General features: G+C 41.9%; 3 protein-coding genes across 4 annotated transcripts in view; 1 reads left to right on the forward strand and 2 right to left on the reverse strand.

Annotated features, from left to right (window-relative positions):
* ube2o (ubiquitin-conjugating enzyme E2O) overlaps positions 1-13997 on the reverse strand; it is a 47388-nt gene extending 33391 nt beyond the window's left edge. For both annotated transcript variants that reach the window (XM_004539239.6, XM_012919106.5), the window contains exon 1: positions 13441-13997. In XM_004539239.6, the coding sequence (XP_004539296.2) occupies positions 13441-13872 (432 nt within the window). In that variant the 5' untranslated portion in view covers positions 13873-13997. The remainder of the gene's footprint in view (positions 1-13440) is intronic.
* A 1426-nt stretch (positions 13998-15423) lies between these two features.
* aanat1 (arylalkylamine N-acetyltransferase 1) lies at positions 15424-18692 on the forward strand. Its single transcript, XM_004539238.2, has 3 exons — positions 15424-16497; positions 16885-17039; positions 17720-18692. Exons 1-3 carry the CDS (start codon positions 16350-16352, stop codon positions 18023-18025), a joined length of 609 nt encoding a protein of 202 aa, XP_004539295.1. The 5' UTR covers positions 15424-16349; the 3' UTR covers positions 18026-18692.
* A 657-nt stretch (positions 18693-19349) lies between these two features.
* The window catches only part of LOC101472273 (inactive rhomboid protein 2), a 36816-nt gene continuing 32056 nt past the window's right edge, over positions 19350-24109 (reverse strand). Inside the window, exon 18 of the mRNA XM_004539237.3 lies at positions 19350-21721. Coding sequence (XP_004539294.1) covers positions 21290-21721 — 432 coding nt within the window. The 3' untranslated portion in view covers positions 19350-21289. The remainder of the gene's footprint in view (positions 21722-24109) is intronic.

A 24109-nucleotide genomic window follows, 5' to 3' on the forward strand; every position in this document is an offset into this window, starting at 1 on the left:
ACAGACGAGAAAGCAGCCAGCCCAACAAGTGGGAGATCGAGACAAGTCCCAGGAGAGAGACAGAGAGTGAGGAAACCAGAAAAAGCAGGAGCCAGAAATAGACAAGAGTGCAGCAAAAACAGCAGATAGTAAAATGGAAATACAAAGGGGAAGAGCGAGCGGGAGAAAGTAGACTGTCTCCCCACTGGGCAGGACCAACACTGCAGAGGAAAACAGAGAGGATGGGAAGATGAAGGAGGGAGAGAGAGTGAGGAGGAAAGGAGGCTGGCTCTTTAAGCAAGGCAAGTCACCTCAGAGTGCAGCTATTCCTGTGTGTGTGTGTGTGTGTGTGTGTGTGTGTGTGTGTGTGTGTGTGTGTGTGTGTGTGTTCCATTATCCCATCCAGTCAGCACCACATTACATCAACAGTCTCTAACACGTCTCTGTCAGGACGCTGGCTACGGCTGTATGAAGGAAAAGAAATATCGATACAAAATTTAAACAAAAATAATAAAGAGCGAACAGGTCCAAAACATATTAAAAATGTAAAGAAACTAGTGTGGTAGTCTAAAAACTAGACTTTTATTACAAACCCTTGAAGTGGACCTTTGGTGTATATTTCCAGGGGGTTTCTTGGACTCAGTAAGAGTAGCTTTGCATGATTCACAAATCAAAATACTCCTCATTTGTCTTATTTTGAGCCTTTTAGAACAAACCCTTTTAGCTTCTCTGCCTTTACAGTCAGTCTCCATAATCAGCCCTCACTGATTGGCTGCCCCTAATGAAACAGAACGTTTGGTGGGTATGAGGACATCCACTCTTGACATCATACATATAAAAAAAAAAAAAAAAGAATTTAAAAAGTCTGAGCTTTTAGCGCATAGTTGAACACGCACTAATAATTAAACTACTTCGTATCAATATGAGTAACCATACAAGTGAGGCTGAAATCAGAGAGAAGCACATTAGCTCTACCTTAAAAAAAATGAAAGAAATGAGTCACAATAACAAGCGCTGCAGTGAACATGACGTTATTCTGTCCATTTAACTGCGTCAGAGCATGTAAACACCAGATTATATGAAAATCACATCCCACAACAGCTGATTTTATTCAGAATGAAAAAGCTGTGAATGCAGCTGCTGTTAATGAGAAGGTGGAGAAGGTGAAGGAGGTGGTGGGAGGTGGGGGAGATGAGGAGAACGCAGGGGAGCGAGAGAAATGAAGAAGGGTGGGATGGAGATAAAGACACGTTTGAAAAAAGAAAAAGAAAACAAAAAAAAACAACTCTCAGACACAACAGGCACCTTTTATCCTTTAAAATCATCAGAACTGATGATTTTATGTCTAAATGAACACTTTAGTCACTTTTCTGTAAAAGCTTGAACGACAAGTCTGACAAGTCGTGATGAGGAACACGCATGTTTCACTTTCAAGTTTGAACGCGGTGCTGACAACAGTGGAATTAATGCAGGGATTAAGGTTCCTGTCTGCGCTCGTCTCTCGTGCAAGCATGTCTGCTCACTGTAGACACGGCAGACAGGAAACAAAATTCATCTCCCGGGTTACAGTAAGAAAACCGTGACCTCATACATTACACATCAGTTGGTGTTCTATGCATCTGTTAACCAAGCAGCAGAGAAGGCTAACGTTAGCCCCACTCAAACTAATCTGAGATCAGACTTCAGTTAAAACCGAATGTAACCAACGGCTTAAACGGTTCTTTGATTTACACCATATTAGTACAGACAGTGTTTAACCTCATCCATTAGACTACTCAGGTTTGACTGTTTCATGACTTTAGACTAGTGAGCTAGTCTGATTTTACTCCCTGTCCTGGTCGTGGGCAGGTCTGAATACCTGCTGGACATCTAGTTTAACCAGCTCGGTCTGACAACATCTCAGTGAAAATGAAGTTTAATGTAGGCTGTGTCAGAATAAACTGGCACTGCACCAGAGCAATGTGTAACCAAATTCCCAACAGGCAACATGGACTTTAACCAGCAGGAACAGATGGCTGCTGGTGCCACGATTAGCCAAAGTCTGCAAATTAACACAGCACCAATGTTTACCCACATTTTAAAAGGTCGATTTAAAAAAAAACAAAAAACTAAATTGCCCAAACCCTCATACAGTCTGTAACAACTTGGATGTAGCTTAAATGGAAGGAGGATAACAGAGCAAGATGATCCACGAGGCCTGAAGTCTTCAGAGAGCACAGCAGATTCACAGCTTGTCCCGTCCATTTCACACTTTAACAACAAACTGGTTGCACTCTAAAAGCCATGACCCCCGAGGAGGAGGTCTAAAAGGTGAAAAAGAAAAACATCAGACATATCCTTCCTTTACCTGCTGAGCAGCTTCATCACAACCTACCTAGACATCCTCCATGTCCGTCTGCGTTTTCATGATTGCTCTGATGGATAAGACAACAAAGCAAAGTCACCGCGCATTTAGCAGCATCGTAGTCGTGTGCCGTCTAGAGCACCATCAAATGCTGTCAAATCAATAAACTATCACACACTCAGTACAGCATGAGCTGCACTCGCTGCTCGTGTGTTTATGGGTAATTGATGGTTGAAAACAGCAGCCGAGGAGTCCTCAAAGTTATTGCTTCGTGTCTATTTATTTTTGACGTTTCGACGCAATAGTACACGGACTGATTTGCATTTTATTTAAAACTGGTTAGAAGTTTTTCCCCATTTTCTTCCCCCTGTTATCATACAGTTAAGTTGTCTTTCCTTCAGCATGCACAGCACTTTGTTCATTTTAAAATGTGCTTGTGAATAAACGTAATAAACTTGAACTACTTTAGTGTAACAGTAACGCACAAAATGACAGTTTCAAAGAAAAAAAATGAGAAGTTTCTGATTTATTTTTCCCCGAACAATTCAAACAAGACAGCAAGTTGACTAAACATGATTTAATGTTGACGAGCAACATTTTCAGATTTTCTCCTGATCCAATAAAAATAGGTCTAAACACTGCATAACTGTTCTAGTCGTGAAGCTTGTGTTTTACCAGTCAGAAACCATCTCCAAGAAGACAAATAAATAACTTTAACCTGAACATTTTCTTGAGGGATGAACACAAAACAGATGTTTGCATCCACTATTCACAGACTTTTGCAGCTACCTGCTGCAGCATGTACAGTCAGCATTAAAGAAAAAGAACTTCATGCAATTTTAGGAGGATTTCTTCAGGTGTGATGAGCAGCTGCAGTGCAGCGCTGCAGCTGCTTCACTGTTCTTCGAGGAAGCGTACAGTACGGTGGCTGGTGCCCTGCCCCTCGTCTGTTTGTTTCCCTGCCTGGCACCTGCACAAACCATAACCAAGGCTCTGGGCTCCAAAGCTCCGTTGGGCGGGCCTTGGCAACAGCTTCGTGTCCCAGATTACGCCAACGTCTGCCAGCCTACCACGAGCACCTGCGGGAGGCTTCTGAGCAAACTCCACTGACGGATGCATACAGTCATCTGATGGGTATTAGTGCTGAGCAGTGTGCGACATCCGAGTAGCTGTTTTGACAATCGGCAACACTCAGGTGACCTTTAAAAGACATAAGACCACAGCTCTGAAGGACTTAATCAAATTCTACTGATCCTACTTTTTTAATTTTTAAAAACAAAAACGTTTGATTAAATCCAACTTGAATTGCGGCAGGTTAAACACAGAGGAACTGGCAGAATAAATGATTTAGGTTTTAAACAAGCTGAGCAGACTAAACAAGTGGAGATAAGCAATGTGATTAATATCATCCGCTCAGTCCAGACAGTAACTGTGTTTGCTGCTTTATCAACTAATCAAGCTTAATCAATAAGGACGACACACGCAGTCTGACACCACAGCGAAGTGAATGAACACTCAATTTTTCCTTTGTGTGTACTGTGATGTATTGCGCGATCATCCTGCAGTCAGACTGGACTTAAAATATTTGTGTAATCCAACACAGTGTCATTTTCGGCTATGTAAGAAACAAACAGGGAGGCATCCACACAAACCCCTTCCTGCAACCACAGGAGTCGTTGTCTGCTGGCCTGCTTAGGAAAAATGCAAATGTAAGACACTTTGCACCATCTCCACTTTTCAGACCCTTTAGTTAGAGCCATCCTTTATATACAGTCTATGAATGCAAGCCATGTTATCGTTAGATAACTGAGCTAAAAATGCACCACAAGTTTGGTAACTTGAATAAGCAGAGGTGAAGCCAAACACACACAGGCTGTCCATCGACCTGTCAGTCAGAGCAGCCACACCCCAGGAATAAAATTTCAAGCCTCTTCGTACAGTTGTTATAAAGTGATAGAACTGTGGTAAAGACTAGAACATGGACCCTCTCATTCAGACCTCCACCACTGGCGTCATTTTTAGCCACAAACATTACTGCTTGCTTGCCATGTAATGAGTGTTTGTATAATTTGTATCATTACATTGCTAATTCCCACCCCTAAAGCTAATCACACCTATTCTACTCGGTCAGATTACTCTGTGCATTTCTTGAAATACTGTCCTCGGTGATCGATTTACAGTAGGGCTGCCACAAACGATTATTTTGATAGTCGACTAGTCACCGATTATTTTTGCGATTAGTCGACTAATCAGATCATCATCCATTGAACGTAAAAGTACAGCTTATTGCACCAGCAGCATCTGCTCTTATATAACTATCATTAGCTTACAGCTTTAAGTGTTTAAGGTCTGTGCTAACTAAAAATAAAGACAAGATGATAGTTAATTGAATTCTAATTAAATGTGCAGATTGTTTCGGTGGAGTTTAATAAACTCAGCCGATTTACTCAGGAACAAATAAAATACTGAAAAAAGCCAAACAATAACATTTTTAAGTTATCTAAGTGACTTGTATATGTTTAACCTGAGTAGGGCGGTGGGTTTGAAAACGATCTGCCGGGAGTCCGGTGCTCTCATGGCCCCCGGCTAGCTATCGAGCTAGTGGGTAACAGACGCCTCCAAAAACGTCGGAGCGCTTTTGAAAATATGTGGTGTCTTGATAAACTGAGCAGATATTTGAGGTTTACACAACTACATTCTCGCCTGAAAATATGTTAAACGTTTATTTTGTGACCCAGAAAGAATAATAAGAGTAATATTAAAACTAACTAGCTGCCGCCATTGTTGACAACTGCGCTGGGCCGCGCTATGAATTCTGGGACACAGTTTCTTCTTCTTCGGGGTTTAACGGCAGCTGGCATCCTTGTACATGCAGTGCTGCCATCTTCTGTTTCAGTCCGTTATTACACTCTTAAATCCTGCTACTTATTCCTGCTTTTGGGATCTTACAAAGCTTCAAATGACGCGTCGACTATTAAATCAGTCGTCGACGATTTTGATAGTCGACGTAATCGTGACTAGTCGACTAATCGTGGCAGCCCTAATTTACAGTCACTTTGTTTAGCCTCCACGTGTTTAACAGAAGAACCAGAAATAAAAAAATAAAAATACAGCCCGACCTCGTGTTTTAAACGCATTTCAGCAGTAAGATGATCTCTTCAAGTGCTCGGCAGCGCTGCAGCTAAAATGCTTTTGAAGAGGCGAGGGCTCGATGGGACTAAAAGCAATGTATGTGATCATGACCAGAAGATGGATAAGAGGTGAAAGAAAACCGTGTGGTGCAGTGGCCCGAGTGTAAATCAGCAGTCAGCCCACACAGTGAAAGACATGTTTCTATTGTGTAGGTCAGCTGGGGGGGTTGACCACACTTGTGTAGCTGGATGGATGGGGGCAGGGTGGAGGGCCAGGTTGACAGATGGGAGTCACCCTGCGGTTACAGCATTCAGCTCTTCCTCCCACTTGAAATTTTGATGGATTTTCCCCCCATTTGCTGCAAACAAGAGCAATAAACCTGTTGTTCACACAAGAATTTAAACTAATTAAACTACAAGCCTGAGAGACAAACAGACTGATGGCTGCCATCACCGTTTCCATGCTAAGGATAGCATACAGTGAATATAACCCCCGCCCATGTAGGGGTGTTCATGATTTCCTAATAACAAAATAGTCATCTTATTATCAAAAAAACAAAACAAAAAACAAATAGCTTATGTAACTATGATTTCTCTTATACATTTGCATTTTCTTCCATCCAGCAACTAGTATGACGTAACACAAATCTGCTATAAACTAGCAGGAGTCAGATCAGCAGATCTTTTCCAGTGAGATCCAAAATTTTTAATTTTATTAATTACAAACTAAGCTCTACATTATCAGGCTTGAACCCATGCTAAACATGCTTGAATGTACTGTATGTTGGGATATGTACACTTATTCCTTTTCATGTACTTTGTTAAAAATTGCTATTCACTCAGGACCTGCACGATTTTTCAAAATTCCAGGTTTCACCAGACTGGCGTGTTTTAACAGCACCACATAGTGACTGTGGTACAGGAAAATTGGAGTTGTGGTACAAAACTGCAGAACTGTTCCCCCCGTAGACCAAACAGAAGAAACCTGCACAGACGGACTGCTACAGCTGCCAAAAGGTTCTGTGTGCAAGTCACAAGTCTACCAAAACTATTCAGTAATTTGAGAGCACTTTGAGTTGAAGGACAATCCAAAGAAAAGGTTCCCATATAAACGCAGCATCAAGCTTCCCTAAATAACTTGCTCAGCAGTGCCTTTAAAACAAACAGAAAAAAAGAAAAACCTTCCAGCACGATGAAAAGGCAAAAATAAATGCAGTAAGACCTGGAGTCTCCCTATTCACCGGGATTTATTTATGTCTATTGATCCAGAACTTCCTGTTTCAGTTGCAACATAACGATAATGGCTTAGCATAAGCGACAAAATGCTAATGTTTTATTTCCTCATTTCACCGTGGGGTCAAGCACTGCGAGCAGCCGAGTGGAATTTATTAATCACAAATCAGATCAGTCTGATTTGTATTCAGAGCAGTGAACCTTAATGAATGCATAATGCTGCTAACTCGAGGGCATTGTAACGGGCAAGAGCAGCGAAAGTGGGAGCTCATCATATGACAGCACGCCAAGAAAGCCCTGACAATTCAACTGACTCTGAGAGCAGAAGGTGGGATGAAACCATTCCCAGGGTACAGAAAAAGCCTGCACATTACCATAACAGCCACCTGGGACTAAACTGTCAGCATGTCTCATTTCCAGTCAACATTTTTATTTTTTTTAAAATTCACTTTCTCATGGTGTAATTCACTATTTCAGTGAGGTTGGTCTGAGCATGATGGGCTGATGTTAATTAATGACCCATGACAAAAATTCAGCACGCTGTCTGAAAGTGGAAGCAGACTCCATCGTATGAAGTTTTAGCGCCACGAAAAGGGAAATGCCATTTCCTTCCTCAGAGAGAACAATTCCACCTACCTGAATTAAAAGTCACCAAAGATCAGAAAGCACAAGTTTTGGTTGGTGCTCTTGGATGGATACATCATATCCATTGCTTACATTTCCCAGAGCTGCTGGACTGCAGTTTGTTGGAATTTCCTGCTGATTTTCAGATTCAAGCACGTTCCTGAACATCCCGGCTCTGTTTGAATGGTCAGGAGACCAAAAACTGTAATCGCCAGTAGAGTTTGTGTCTTCCGACATGTCCAGAGAGACGGTCTTGGCGGAAACACTCAAAAAGCACCACCTGGTGGTGGTGATGTGGTCAGGTATGTATAGTTGGTATATGGTGTCATAGGTTTGACAACACGGAAGATGAGGTCATCCATTATTTAGGTCAATTATTGCTATTGTTATGTTTTAGGACATAGGGTATTTTCTGCACTATGAGGCACTTAAAATCCTTTAATTTTCCTTATGTATGAATTCTGGTTGTGCTTACTGACCTCGAACCGATTTTATGTGGTACAAAAATCTGTCAGCAAATGTTTTAGTGCGACTTTGGTAAGATAGGAAGCCGCACCGCTTGATGGATTGTCGGAGCTACCGTAATCAGGAGCCTTGCAGAGTAATCAGGGTCCAAAACTCCATCCGCTTCAGGACCTGAAGTCGAACGAACACTGCCGCATCTTTGAAAGTTAAAAACTGTCTAAATTCTTTCATCTGTAATAAAATGATCAGTGTTGCTGCTTTACCAGGTGTAACAATTAAGTTTAACATCCAGGCATCCATGAAAACAGAATTTATTAAATTTAACGGAGTTAAAAGTTAGCAGGAAGTTAGCTCGCTAGTTTCCACCTAAACATGATATACCATGTCCTGACAGAGATTTCTGAAAAAATTAAAACGTACAGCTCTGCTATCACTTCCAACATAAATGAAGACCGAAAACTAAACAGCAGTGGCTTTTTAGGGTTACTGAAGTTGGGCTAGCTGGTATATAATGATGTGCTACGTGATTACCAGCGTCACAGCTATGTTAGCATAACAAACACAGTGAAGCTAGAAGATGAACGCTAACTTTTTTCCACTCGATCCAATGGTTGGGGACAAATGCAATCGCATGGCAGGATGCTGTAAACTTCAGTCAGGAGAACAACTGAGATAATCCATCCACAATACGAGGTTAGTGATTAATATACTGCAACAACATGGGAATAGAGCAGCTGCGAGAGAATTCCACATTAATTAATCAATGGTACGGAAGTGGAGGAAGCAAGAAGAATGAGTTTCGTAAAGTTTGACTTATCTGACCGTTTTGTTTCACTTAATGCCCCTTATAATCCTGTGCGCCTTATGGCCCGAAAAATACGGTACCGGTAATTTAACATCTGTGAGTGATACATAAACTGACAATCACATAAAAGTAATCATAAATTAAATCATATAACAACAGTTGTTTTTCTTGTGCAATTGAATGGTTTTATTGGCTTGACATTGCACAACAACTCAAAGTTTATGGCGTCGAGAGCTGCTAACGCTCTGACCGCTGCTAACGCTCTGACCGCGACAACCTCTTTAACATCAGCAGCACAGCTTCTCATATTGTCCCCACCCTTCACCATATTAGATATTGGGCAGGCTTAAAAGTAAACACGGATGTTCTCAGATGTTTAGCGCACCGCCAAATAGCTATTTAAATGTACACTGATGTCGCTGGTGCATTTTTAAATAAACAAAGTAACACCGAACATGTCGTACACGATGCATGTTCACACCACAAGCTCAGCAAGCTTGCCGTTTCATTTTCACTGTTCCTTCCTCGATGTGCGTTATACTAAAAATCAATGGGACCGTGTTGTAACGTCAGTCAGGAGGGTGACCACAAAGCCCAGATAGAGTTTTTAAAGAGTCTGCAACATGCAGATAAGCTCATAGTCGTTGATAGTTTTTTATATCAAAAGTAATACCAGTGGCGTACGAGGCTGCTCGATGGGGCACCACGCCTGCTGGCAGATCTTCATTAAACTGACCACTTTGTTTAATCTCATACTGTTTCTGGCAACACTACGTTTGTGTACATTTTAAATCTTTGCGAGGCTTCCTCGTTGTGCAAGCAGAGATTTTAGCATTTCAATCATTTTAACTTTGAACGGTTTCACTTTCATGCGCTAAAATGAAGCAACAAAGAAACTACATTAGACTGATCGCCTTGTATCATTTAGAGTTTGCACATAATGGTCGCAATGTCCAAAATCTTATTTCGCTGTGAAAATGTCTGCTTTATGAAACCCGAGAGTAACTCTAAGCATCACTTTTCTCTCCACTGATCGCTCCTGAGAGAAAACGTGAAGTGAAAATGAGGTGCAGCCTGCAGAAAAAAATAAATAAATAAAAAGTTGAAATTTTGTGCAAACAGCACCTTGAAGATGTGCAACTTTGCATACTGCAGGATGTGATCATGAATGATTGATTAGGATGTAAAACTGTACTCTCAGGATTTATGCAAAATGAGCTTGCTGAGACTGGGCGTGCAGATAAGCACAGGAGAAATCACGAATACGACACACAATGAAACCCATACATGTGCACATCGACACAGAGGACATGGTGCTGCGTAAACATCAGCGTCATTGTTTAAGGGGCGCGTCGTTCTGCCTTTGTTCTGACTGAGGTCTGAATGACACTCAGACCAGAACTTTTCTCATTTAACTGGAAAGACAAAGCAAGGCAGCGCTGGGCTCTAAAATAGGCTTCTTCTGGTCGCATCCTGTCTCTGAAATGAGTCTGTGTGAGCTTGTTCCAGGCCTGTCCTCCTTTAAACTCTGTGACCCTTTTCCACAAAGCCCAGGAGAACCCCAGAGAAGCTTAGAGGATGCACAGAACAACAGGTTTGCAAAGTCTGCACCTGCTAAAACGTCTTCATTATCTGGTGGTAAAATGGTAAAACTACACAAAGATGTACGCAGCAATTTACATGTCTAACTGAACTGAAGCTGACAAGAGGTTTTAGAAGGCTGAGACTGTAGTTTATACCGATGCAGGTTAGCGACTTTCTGTACCAACATCACATATGTGCTGTCCAGATTCGACTGAATTCAAGGTCTGATGCTGAAGCGCTCCACACTGCTGTTCCTCGAGGCTGGCTCCAAAATCCAGTCACTACAGACTTCCATGTTAAAATGTTCAAATGTACAGCATTAAAAAGCATGTTAACTGCCCAGGAGAAAAATGGTTTTAATCTCTGATTTTTTTTTATAATTCATCCAGGGTGGAGTGGGTGGAGACGAGTGTCGCAGGTGATTTGTGACAGAAGAATAGTGGCTAAAGCAAAAGGGAAGGTTTCAAAGATGGCTGTGAGGAGAGAAATAAAGGGAGTCAACCTGGAGGTGGCAGAGTTGAAGATGCTCAGAAGAAATAAGGCTATCAGAGGGACGGCTCTGGTTACGGTTTTGGAGAAGAGGTTAGAGAGGCAGGGCTGAGATGGTTGGACCATGTGCAGAGGAGGGATAGTGGATATATATGACAAAGGATGTTGAGGAGGTTTCATGGATGTAGTGAAGGAGGACATGCAGAGGGCTGATGAGACAGAAGAGGATGCTAGGGATAGAGTGTGATGGAGGCAGATGTGAAGACCCATATAGGGAGCAGCTGAAAGTAGAAGAAGAAAGGATGCTAGAGTTCAGGGCGTGGCCACTTAGACAAATACAGGCAGCAGCTGACTGCACCAGACAGTCAAAGTGTTACGGACCATTTAGATTCCTCTGGTCAATTTTTGTAGAGCTTAAAATCTGAGTGTCTGGCACTGTTACCAGCATTCATGCTTTTGTGTGGTACTCTGTTAATTATTATGAGTGAGAAAAAGGAAAAAAAAGAAAAAAATCAATACAGCATAGTGTCAGTGTATTTTTGCATTGTTATATTGTTTCGATACAGGGGCGCCAAATATGAATATTTCGTTAAATAAATACATTAAATACAAATACTTTGGGAATATTACGACCCAGGGGGTTCAACCTACCTGATGGGTGGCAATCTTTCTACAAGCTGTTGCAGTCTGATTTGGACTGACTGCAATCACTCAGAGAAATCGCCAGAGGTTTGCAAATATTTGCTGTCTACTTTATAAATGCAGACTTTAAACTTCAAAACAAATGAATGGCGTCCAGGAGTCTAAATCTATATTTCATACCTCAATAGCCTTCAGAATTTTAATCAATCACCTTGATATCTCAGTTAAAAGGTATTGATTCATATTGGTTGCACTCCACATAATCGCCCCAGTGTTGAACATACTGGTAGTATCAACAAACTACTGATCAACAATGACAGCTGAATTTTTAACATACAGGTTCACAGTGTCCAACCACCACCAACGAGTGATGTAATTAATTAAAGTTAAAATAATGTCAACTGTACTATTTGGGATGCAAGAGTCTAAATTCTTGGGTGCTGGTTTAGCTCATGGGTAAAGCACCTGACCCATATCAAATCTGCCTGAGGACATTTGCACAGGCTTCCCTGATCTTTGTACCCTTTTTGTACCCTCTTCACTTAACAGCCCCTCCCAAAAAATACAACCTACACTAGGTTTAGTGTCCTTAAGGATGATCTGAAACTATGAATTAACCGAATCTCCAGGCGCTGATGCCCAGACAGGGTGCTGCACCAAAAAGCTCTTTGTGATTGCTGTGGTCACTCGTCCTTTGCAGAGAAGACTGACTTCTTTATTCGCCAAGTGGCAGTGAAACTGAAGAGTGCAACACTTGTGTGTTAATAGCTAATGTTTGCCTTCAAAGTAAAGAGTTACGCCTTTTGAAAGATGGTGGTTTCAGCAGTAAGGTACAACTCTTACATTAAAGGTGAGCAGTGTAAATTTCACTAGTGCTCAATGGTTTGTTGGCAAATACGGGCAAGTTGACACCTTCCATGCAAACTACAGGCGACTGCAGCAACCACAAGGAGGTTATTGGCACAGCATACAGTTTGCAAAAGACAGCAACCTCCAGCAACCACTCTCCATCCAGTCTCTAGGTCTGTGTGAACTAATGCAAAAAACTAATTCAAATCTTCTTGGTAATGTTCCCGACATTTGAAACGACAGAGAAAATACAAAGCACAGTAATCAACAAGATTTGGATTCAAATGACTAAAAGGACACTACAGAACCCCAAGGCATGGAGGTAGATCGAGCAGATAATTGGGTGGAAGCAATTATTGTTAGTGTTAGATATGTAAAACCCTGCTATAGAGGAGCATTAGAAATTATCAGCCATAGACTATAAATTCTCAGTTCAGCATATCTGCACTATCAAAATTATATTAAAATATTAAAATGACCAGCAGCCATAAAAAAAACTAAAAAAAAAAAAACTAAAAAAATATGCTCACAATGATGCAAAAGAAGCAGCACGAGTTTGGTTTCAATGTTCTGAACTAATTAAGGTAAATAATAAACGCAATGAAAAGTAAATGTGCTCTAAAGAAATTAAAAATTTCAAATTAAATCCCTGCTGTTCAACTAACTCATTCATTGTGACTGAGCTGGAAAACATCTGCAGCTGATAGAGGGGACAGGGCAACGATTACAGCCTCGTTCTCCTGGTCTGACCTCGGTGCTTGGGATCAGGTTCAACTCAGATATGTATGTTTATATAATAATAAGAGATCTATCACACACAAAGCTTGGTCTCAGGCCAGGTCACACCCAGCTGAGGATCTACACTGAGTCAAGGATGAGCTAATCAATAGGTGTAAGGTGTCTAAGCAGGGAGGTGCACCTGACAGGACCTGTGCAAGACCCTACCTGTCCGGTCAGTGGTGTGTGTGTGTGTTTGGTGTACTAGCAGCGAGCTGGCTGCAGTCAGGTGGATCAACCCTGCTCAACCTGCCGGGACCAGCTGAAATACATGAGGCTACGAGCTAAACTGCTAGCTAGCTTGTGTGCTTGAATGCTAGCCAATTAGCGAGCTAGGCTGCAGGTTTTAGTCTGATGGATCAGGTGAAGCTGATGACTGCTTGGGTAACAAGTCCGCCGATCACCCCCCTCTCCAAAAAACCACAACAGGCAGGTGAAACAAAGCAGTCCTGACGTCAGGCTGAGATAACCACCGACTGCCGGGGTAAACAGTAAGCACGTTAGCAGCTGTGTGGTACCTTTGTCTCCCTGATGTCCTGCTTCGCACCTTCGGGGTACCACTGGACGCGGACAAATCCCCTCCCGAGAGGCCGACTTGGGGTGTCCACGGCGCTCTCAGTGTCCGAACCGCACGGTACTCGTCCGCCTCCTCCACCGCCGCCGCCGTCTCCGCCTCTCCCTCCGCCATCGTCGAGGTCCGAGTCTGAGTTAAAATCCTCCTCGCCGTGGATCATCCGTACGAGGCCAAACCGGACTGAGCCGCGATATCGTCCGGAGACCAGGTCGTGGGAGAAGAGCAGCCGCTGTGAGCCGTCCGCGGTGGGGGAGAGAGCCATGGAAGGAGGCTCGGAGCCCGGGCTGGCTACGGGAGAGGGGCCCGGTGTGGGTGATGATGCCGCTGCTGCTGCGTCTGTCTTGGCCGCTGCATCCGATGCTACGGGCTCCGCCATCGCCGCTGTTGTCAGGGAGCGATGCTGGAGCGCGAGGATGACGGTGGAATAAAAAAAAACTGTAACCTGGAAGCAGCGAAGCGCACGTGTTTACGTAGCTACGCGGGCTACGTATGAAGCGCAGTGTGGCAGCGTCATCACGCAGTACCCGCTGTCACCACTGAGGGGCGCCGAGAGCCAGAAACAGGAGCCACCGAGAAAGACCGCAGGCTGTACGTAAAGTATGATTCGTAATCTGCTGATGGGAGACTCTCTAACTTACTCTAATTGTGTACATTTTTATTTTACGCCAATATTTTAATGGTTACATTTCGTTTTCTGCTGTAAATTACTAATATTTATTATTATAAATTTCATCATATTTAGCTATGTTCCCTTTTAAATTATATTTTCCTAAGTAACGATAGTTAAAAAAGACATCTGTGTGTGTGTGTGTGTGTGTGTGTGTGTGTGTGTGTGTGTGTGTGTGTGTGTGTGTGTGTGTGTGTGTGTGTGTGTGTGTGTGTGTGATCCTTTGTGGATCTTACCTAAATGATTTAATATTGTTGCACAGTGAACACTATACAAATAAACATGCAGCTCAGTTAACAATAAAAAAAGTTTTCCTTTATTTATTATTTAACATCTTTCCACAAATATACATCTGAAGTAGCCTGAGTTTATTAATTTTCAGTGCCCCATAATTAAACATCAGTTGTTTGCTTTAAGGATATATCTGTTTTGTTTTAGATTTGGTTTTTGTGGGGATTTTTATGATAATCTTCTCAGTTTCCAAGTTCTCAAAGACATTTACAAAGTAAACCCCATTAGTGTACAGGAGACAGAATATGTGACAGTTTAATCTGTTTTTAAAGGAACAGGTCTATAAATTTGTGAAGACTGAAAACCAGGAAATATTCTTGATGTGACTTGAATATTCCATCCTCTTCTACTTATCTGATTCAGGGTTACCTATCTCAGACAGATTGAGAGGCAGGGAATACTTTGAACAGGTTACTAGATTATCACAAGATTCACACGTAGAGAAAGACAACCATTGACACCTACAGCCACCAAATAACCCAACCCAGGCATGTCTTTGTGACGAAGACATTGTATCCAAAAACAAGCTACAAAAACACAGGGGGGAAAAAACACGGCATTAACAATATTTAAAACCGTCTCATACCTAAAGACACAGGAGAAAACACAGATAACAGATTATTTATATTTCCTTTGCTGAACAGCACTGTTGCGACTGTCTCAACATCTTCAGCACAGTTGCAGTTTTGCAAACAAGAACATGTAAAATTTGTCTTTTAGGAAGAACGTGGGGATAGAAGTGTTTAGTGTCAGAAAAGGAGGTGTCCCCATTACATTTATTACATCACCTGACCTATAAACATGAGCACAAAAGTCAACCACTGAAACTAATTTTTCTGTTCAGCACTGCAAATAAATAGCTTTCATTTGTTATCTTAATAAAAAGCTTTTTTTGTAAATTCAAGGATGACAACAATAATTATCGTTTCGCATTAAATAAGCACACTGGTGAATTTACTATTAGACAAATATAAGTCATTTTGCTAATCATCAGTATTGTTAATTTAGTGTAACTGTGGCATAAACCTCACATTTAGGTGGTGTTTTAATAAATTTGTTAAGCATTGTATATCCTGCTCTCGGTGTCAGTTTGCATTAATTTGTTGGGAAATGCCCTCTAAAAGCGATAAAATGCAGTAAATTATTTTATGATTTCATCTCATGAGGGTAAAAGTTTGTTTGGAGAGGATAAATTCTTCAGGGAGCTTAAAACCCCACCAGGTGACAAACAAGCTCCTACACATCCTGTAGCCTAATCCTCTTACAGAACTGGAAAAATAACCCATGGAAAAATCGTGAACTCTGCTTAAAGCGGCTATGGATAGACAAAAGTCTCCTTCGGAGAAATCACATGAAGAGTGGTAAGTCGAGCCCTTAAGTTGGCCCAGTTAAGAAACACGCAATCTCCTCAGTGTGACAATTAATCATCACTGACGTTCTGATGATTAACCAGCCAGAAAATAATTTTCCAAATATCTATACCTACGTTATTGTGTTTATTCCAACCCAGTCGCGTCACTTTATGAAACTTAAACCTGACTTTACAGCAGGCGAACACGAGTTTGGTGTAGGAACTAAGCAAATCCAAATCGGTTGGTCTGATGGAGGCAAGACGATTATCCCTCCTGTAAATATGTTTATGGTTCAGTTTACTCACGGGGAGTAAAGGGTTTATCCATACAGCTCACTTCAGGATTACAAACGGTATAAATACTGGAAGCGCTCCACTCTGTTCAGTCTGCGCCAGTTCTCGCTGTACAGTTACGCGCGGATCACGGACAGCCAGACAAGTTTCATCTCGTTGTTTAAAAAGAGACTGACACGAAATCAGACAGGAAATTGTCAGCGCAGCACTCTTAGTTTTCCTGCGAAACTTTCTGGGAATAATCAGGACTATGTCTGTGGTGAGCGCAGTGCCTTTCCTGAAGCCTCTCCCCATGCGCTCTCCGGTGCCTCAGGGCCGCCGCCACACGCTGCCGGCCAGCGAGTTCCGCTCCCTCAGCCCGGAAGATGCCATCAGTGTATTCGAGATTGAAAGAGAAGGTAAGCAGACTCTTTGAACTTACGTTACAGAGCAACGGTGCTTTTAAATACCTGCCTGAATTTCTTCAGAGGACGCGCGTATTTATGCAGATTTACGCACGCCAAGCGTCTTTTAAGAAAACTGCGGGGAGAGATTCTCAGCTAAAAACACAGATTTTATTTATGTTCTCCGACTGAATAGAAAGCTCTCTACAAACCTGAGCCATCACTGATTTTATTCACGGGCAGATTCTCTTCAGTTAACTGTCCTGTACACTTTCCTTGTGCTTAGCAGTCAGTACATTTGGGAACATTACGCTCAGCTTCTTTAACATCCTGCACAACTAATAAAACTGTCTGATTGTGGCAACCGTGACCCTTATCTTCTTCCTCCTCCTCCTCACACAGCTTTCATCTCTGTCTCCGGTGAGTGTCCTCTCCACCTGGACGAGGTGCGTCACTTCCTTACTCTGTGTCCTGAGCTGTCTCTTGGCTGGTTCGAGGAGGGACGGCTGGTGGCTTTTATCATCGGCTCACTGTGGGACCAGGAGAGGCTTACCACGGTAAGACGGAGCGGAAGACACCTGGACAGTGATTTATCTCCGGTTGAGAGTCGAGCAAAGATTCAACACAGATTAAGAGAGGCGCTTCAAGTGCATAAAATTCAGTGTATGGTGATAAATCTTGCCGACATACGAGTTTAGTGCCAACCGAAGAGAGAACAACAATAATCATGGAAGCTGCCTGACAATTTCTTTTAAGCCTGCAGCTGTACGAGTTTTAAGTTTCCACCTAGCAGAAACAATAAAAAAAAAAAATCAGATCTTAAATTTCTTCATGATGACGCAGTTATGCGAATCCAACCAAGAATGAAAGACTGTTTGCTATAAACATTTAATATTCGAGGACTGCAGGCTGGAGTCAACATGTAGCTGATATATTTTCAAAATATGCAGCTTTTAATCCCAAATACAATCATCATTATCATTCAAGAGTTTATTCACCATCTTTTAATTCTCATACTTTTCATTCAACTAAAAGTTATGATGATGAATCCTGCTGACGTCATTTTAACTCCAATATGAAATTATTTTTAATGAAACCAGAGTCATTTAAACTTGAGCCCTTCATTTAGCTTTAATTATTAAAGATGGTTTTTGGGGGTCTTTTAAGCTTTAAATATTTCTGTGGGTACCCAGCAGGATGTTTTACTTCTACTGACAGCTCTCCTCTTCCTCTCCAGGACGCCCTTACGCTACACAAGCCTCACGGGACCACCGTTCACATCCACGTTTTGGCCGTCCACCGGACCTTCCGCCAGCAGGGAAAAGGCTCCATCCTGATGTGGCGTTACCTGCAGTACCTCCGCTGCCTGCCCTACGTCCGCCGTGCCGTGCTCATGTGTGAGGACTTCTTGGTCCCCTTCTACCAGAAGTCAGGCTTTAAAATGCTAGGCCCCAGCAACATCACGGTGGGGCCCCTTAACTTCACAGAAATGTTCTACCCCGTGAGGGGCCACGCCTTCATGCGGCGCAACAGTGGCTGCTGAAGACACAGACTTGATGTGGATTCTCTATAGCTGTGAAAGGAGGTGAAGACCCCTGAGAAACGGGGTACAGGGGGCACGTGATGAGCGGTGCAGTGAGTGTTTGTGATCATCGCTGTCTGTGAGTGAAGCCTGTTTGTTTGGCAGGAAGTGACGTGTGAATTCTGACCCGGAGTCTGCAGAGAGCCAAAAACAGAGAGATGTCGACAGCAGTGGTTTGCAAAAGTGTCCTGAAAGCAAGATTTGATTTGCATTGTAGTGAGTTCGTTACACAAAAACCAAAATCCCAAATCTTTATTTTGATAAACGCTGGACATTTGTGTCCAACAGAACTGCTGCCTTCTTTATTTCTTTTATTTTTTTAAACAGTGAGGACACGTTTAAATAAAACTAATTCCTTTAGTAATTCTCCAATAATATGTAACAGCAGTTAAAATGACAAAGGAGGGATATCAGCAAGGCTAAATATTAACATTTAACTTCTATTAAGACTTCAGTGATCCCGTGACTGACCGTTTATAAATCGGACGTGTGGCACTTTAAAAGTCTGTCTTCTTTATGGTCTTGTCAACTTTTTCTTGTAGACAGCCTCCATTTTTGCCTCGGAGTCTTAAATCAAGACAAACTCATTTTTACACTGTTTTGTTCTAATAAAAATTTTATTTTCTAACCTCTCTGTCTTCATATGTTATTTACATTTTTAATTACTGCTGAACATGAAAGGGGGATGTTCATTTTGACATTTTTCTGGGCTTGCTGAGGACCGAAGTGTCTGGAAAAACTGACATTTAAAGTTTGTTCTTGACCGAAGAAAACAGCAACCGAGGAAACATATCTGAAGCTTTCAGCCTTCAATAAATGTCAAACTCATTTTACGACAAAGGCCATATACAACCAAGTGACGACTGAAACTCCGCTTTGTCAGTGTAAAGATACTTAACTACACATTTAATCTCTGTGATATCTTAAACAACCGGAACTTTCTCTTATTTAATTGTTAATCTATTACTTAGTTGTAGTTTAAATGGCTGTGGGGGAGGTCTATCAGTAGAAAAAGATGTAAAATGTATAAAAATTACAGTTAAAAAAGGTCCAAAAATGTACACTCTCCTTCATATTTTCCAAAGCTGTCCTGCAGGCCGGATTGGAGTCTTTGCCAGGCCAATACTGTCCCCCTGCACTAATATATAAAAATAAAAAAATCAAGTGATCTCTATAAGTCTTCCTTTTCTCCACATCTACAGCAGTTCATCATATGATGGGTGTATTGCTGGGGAGTAAGTGCAGTCAGGTTTGGGAAAACATGAAATCAAACTACTCACAAACGTATTGTTGACAGTGTAATGTATTTTCACATGGTTGCTTCAATACACATAATTTCACATATAACAGTACCGTGAACATCTCCTCTAATTAATTTTAGCATTCCCCTTTTGTTCCAGTAAATAGGGGGGGGGGGGTGACATTATTTGGTCCCGATGCACATGCAGCTGGCCGTACAGCTGCTGCATACAGACATGATGGTGGAAATGGCTTGTTGTGTTTCATGTTAAACATTCAGATGCGCACACGTCAAAAGGCACAGTAAAGGTTTCCTTAACAAAAAGAAGAAGAAGAAGAAAGAAGAGAGGTGGATGTCTTTGTTCACACTTTACCCGCCAAATGCACGAGGGCACGTCTGTATGAGTCCTGTGGCTCCAGCAATGCAAAAAACAGTGACACAAAAACTCAAAACATCTGAAGCATCCAACAAGAGACCTACTCTGGATGTTTTTGTGTTGTCTTAAACGCAGGATTATCCATCAGTCAGTCCTATAGACTAACTCACGTAATCTGATAATCACTCAGTAACTAAACTCACATAATCCTCCACACAACGGTCAATATTGTGGTTCTAACAGTCCGGGTCAACTCAAACAACAACCCCGAACAACAACAACACCCGTGATGGGGAATCAGTTTCACTTCAGGCTGTCGGGCCTCTGAAACATGTCGTTTCCAAATCTGCTTGTATGTGTGCAGAGAAGTTTGTCCAGGTTTGAAATCATTTCAGAACATTACCGAGTGAAAATGGAGAGGGCGACGCATTTTACGGTGCATTTCACCAACATTTCAGTACCTGGGCGAAACATGGAGGTGATCCCGTGAGTCTGACTGTTTCACAGAGTTGGAAATGTAGTACAAATCTTAATTTGATCTGAGAAAAGCAGCCCGTGAGATCACTGCTAAACAAATACCGTTTTCTTGTGTCCATTTTTTTTCACAGATTAAATTAAAAAAAAAACAAAAAAAAACCCCAAAAAAACATACAGTTTAGGCACCGCTGTGTTACCAGACACATACGATCAAATAGTGATTAAAAAGTAGAGCTCAAGTAAAAATTTGTTCGTGGCATTGGCATACGGAGAAGTGGCTGTAAAAAGATCATGCATACACGAGCTCATAAAAGCAGCATGACAACTTGCTTTGGTAGCTGAGGGTCAAAAAATGTCTCATTATTTACAAAGTTGATTACAAGCAGTATTCAAAGTATAACAAATGCCTCTGTTTAAGGCAACTAGGTGCTGTAGACTGAACCGTGCCTTAACTGCTGTTAGTACTTGGATCACATCATTAACTTTAGCATAACATTTCACTGCTCCGGAGACTATCGACATGCCAAGTGCATACGCGCAATGGGCAAATACAAAAACAAAAAAAAAAATACAGCAGCAGACGGCGTCTGTAGTGTTAATCCAGTGTTACCGAAAACAAGGAAGCATCTGAAATGGGCTACAAGATGCTTGATGACCCGCTGTGGTATCGTCGTCCACAGAGTTAAAGGGAAACGACTGTCAGACAGAGTCGTTCAAACCTCCTTCTTTGACTCGGCTTCTTTACTTCAACACGACTCTTCATATACACTGAAGGAGTCTCTCACTCCGTAGATCTTTTGGATCCATCAGCTCTTTGCAGTTTTAATGTCCTGAGTGCCTTTTCCTTTTTTATGTTCATCAGTTAGCAAATTAACATTGCAGGTCGTACCAGACACAGAGGACTAAAAAAGGACTGGATATGTTTTATGGAAGGAGGAAAGTCACCTGACTTTTGAGGAGGAAGTGATCCAGTTCTGGTTGCATGGAGTTTGAGTAGAAAACAATAAAAAAATAAAAATAAAAAAAGAGAGAGAGATTTAAAAGTTCCCACCCAAATGACTGATCACATCATTGCTAGTAGGCCGTCAGCACAGGCAGTTTGATAATTTAGATGTCATCTGTGGCCTCCAGACTAGTTCACCACATGTTCGATGTCGTGGTCTATGTCGTATTTTTCACAAAACTTGTTTGTGATCGGTAAGCAGGTCAGATGCTCCAGCCAGTGCAAGTTAATTCGGCGAATATAAAACCAAACGATGAGGGAAGCGAACAGTCCAACGTAGGCCAATAGCGAGACGGCGATGAGGATACGTTTCCGGTACTTGTCGAATGTCCCGAAGGTGACGTAGGGCAAGAAGGCAAACGAGAGCAGCAGGCCGCTGAGGAAACCGAAGATGTGGGCGATGTTGTCGATCCACGGCAGAAGGCCGCACAGGAAAAGGAAGAGCATGATGCACGACAGTTTAGAAAAGGCTTTCCAGGGCTTCTCCAGCATCTGCCAACCCTGAAACAGCTCAACAAAGAGGCAAGCGAGGAGCCCAAACTGAGACCCCGCTGGACCCACCTGTCAGGAGAGAGAGAGAGAGAAAAAAAGCCAAGTTACACAGGAACTAAAGAGGATTCCTGCAGCATGCACGCTGCTTCACACAGTGTGCACAGAAAACCTAAACGCCTGACGCACTGGACCAACGCATGATAAGCATCAGGTGCTTTTAGTGTGTCCTGTTAGGGGGCAAACAGGATGTCAGGGTGACTCTAACTGCTCCACTTAATTGGCACATTACACAGGCTCACACATGGTGGTAGTAGTGGTGGTGATGGGTGGGAGAGGGGGGACAACTCCTGGAACAACTTTCCAGGAGTTGTCAGAACTGTAAAATTTAATTTATTTTTTAAAAAATAAAAACACATTTTAATAAGATGATTTGTCGAACTGTGTTATTTGCAGAGGAAACCATTAAAGTGAACTGTGTTTGTTTAAATGCGAACCAGGTCTCTGAATTAATCAGTGATTTAACAACAGCAAATAAAGTGCAACAACCAGTTAGCTCGCTGACAGACAGACCAGGCAGACGCGCCGTTTAGGCCCAGAGGAGCAAAGATTTAACCTGATTACCGAATCCTGGCAGCAAGTACCAGGATAGTATTTTAAGTAACAATTATTTAAATCGACTCATTATGAGTGACACTAAGAGGCTTAATGCAGTGTAAACTGTAGTTACTGCAAGTAAGGTAAGGATAAAAACTCACCAGCATCTCTCATAAATTATTCTTTAAAGCAAAGCAGACAGAGGTTCAGAGAAGTTTCTAAGCGACTCTCAGTGCATCCATACTGAAGCTTTCTAACCGTAATGCAGGTTTAGTTGTGCACAGATTATCTTATGTTAAAGATCCAGTTCTGGGGAAGATGTGCAGTATGAGCCCAGGGTCACGCAGTAAAGGTGAGCAGATTAAGGTGACGTCAAAGCTTGGCCTGGTGAGAGGCAGATGGCTAATCGGCAAAGACATTAAACACCCACAAACATTTTTAAAAAAAAAGAAAAAAAAAGTGCACGGCAGTCCACCCACACACCCCACACACGCAGGCTGACACGCTCCTCACACGAGTCGTCGTCACTATTAAACCCCTCATTCAGAAGTAACCTGCTCACTGCTCTCAAACTGAATCAGAAGCTTTGTGTGTTCCCGTATGACTCTCTCATAATCACCTAAATGTTTTTGTACAAATAATCTAATGAATTATATTAAGAAGTGTTCTGACAGACAGACACTCCTCTCCAATTTCTCCTTGAAAGTAACGTATATAATCTCCAGGTATCCCTTTATATTTCTCCAGAAACCACTCTTCAAATTCTTTCACTCAAATACCAAGATAAAGAAGAAAACTCACCGACGTCTCACTGTCAACACGCTGACTTTTGCACTGTTTGGATTGTTTTTCCTGTTGTTTAAAGCTTTTAGGTTTCACATTCTCACAGTGTCAGGATTTAATTAATTCTAAAATGTCAAGTCTATTAAAGTCTCTGAGCGTGAACAGCTTTAATCTAACTGAAGGCAGGTAAATGTGTTGTAATAACTCCACAGTGAATTACTTCTATACTGTTAAGCAGCAGGACAGGAAGCACCTAAAACGGAGCCAAACAAAAGTTTAAAACTGAAACAAAAACTCAAGATAATATATAAACAGTGGACATAATATTAGTCAAGCTGACTCTATTTGTTACAGTAAAAGCAATAAAAACATCGTTTTAAAAAGTTATCCGTTTTAAAGACACCAAACCCCAAAACATGAAAGTTGGGTCGAGAACTGATTTTTTAAAGCATCCAACCTGAGCAGGTGCACCTCCTGAAGTATATCAAAGCCTTTTAATGTAACTTAAACTGCTTGAAGATGTTTTCTGGCTCCTAAGAAAAAAAATGTTGTGGTTGTAAATGTGAAAGGAGGAGGAAGGTATGGTCAGCATACTTTATGTTGTATGCAGCACTTTTACATTTAGCGTACCCTGCACTGGTGGTTAGCAAAGAGACGTTTGACTGACATTATCAAATAATAAATATTCATGCTTGCTCGTCTCTCGGCAGAGCTTAATGAACTGAAACTAAAGTTGTTCCTTCACAAATCCGTAGAGCTCCTTTACTTGTGAAAACTATTATTTCCAGCCACAGCTGCTGTTTGAGCCATTTTTGCTAAAGCCACAGGGGCTCCTTAATTCAACAGTAAAGGGATAATCCACTTAAATCGCCTCCTTAAGTGGCCTCACTGCATGTGCTTCCTCTGGTTATTCCTGGTGCGTGAAGACATGTGAGCTGGTCACTGATATTTAGAACTACAGTAATTGTCAGGTAAAAACAACTGGAGCTCGCTTATAAAATCAAGCCATCGTGTACGTAAATGTGTTACATGTTGGTCTCTTTATACATTAAAACTGTCCCCTCTATCAGTGAGGAACTG

This window comes from Maylandia zebra, linkage group LG6 (genome assembly GCF_041146795.1).
Source record: "Maylandia zebra isolate NMK-2024a linkage group LG6, Mzebra_GT3a, whole genome shotgun sequence".
NCBI classification, from domain to species: domain Eukaryota; kingdom Metazoa; phylum Chordata; class Actinopteri; order Cichliformes; family Cichlidae; genus Maylandia; species Maylandia zebra.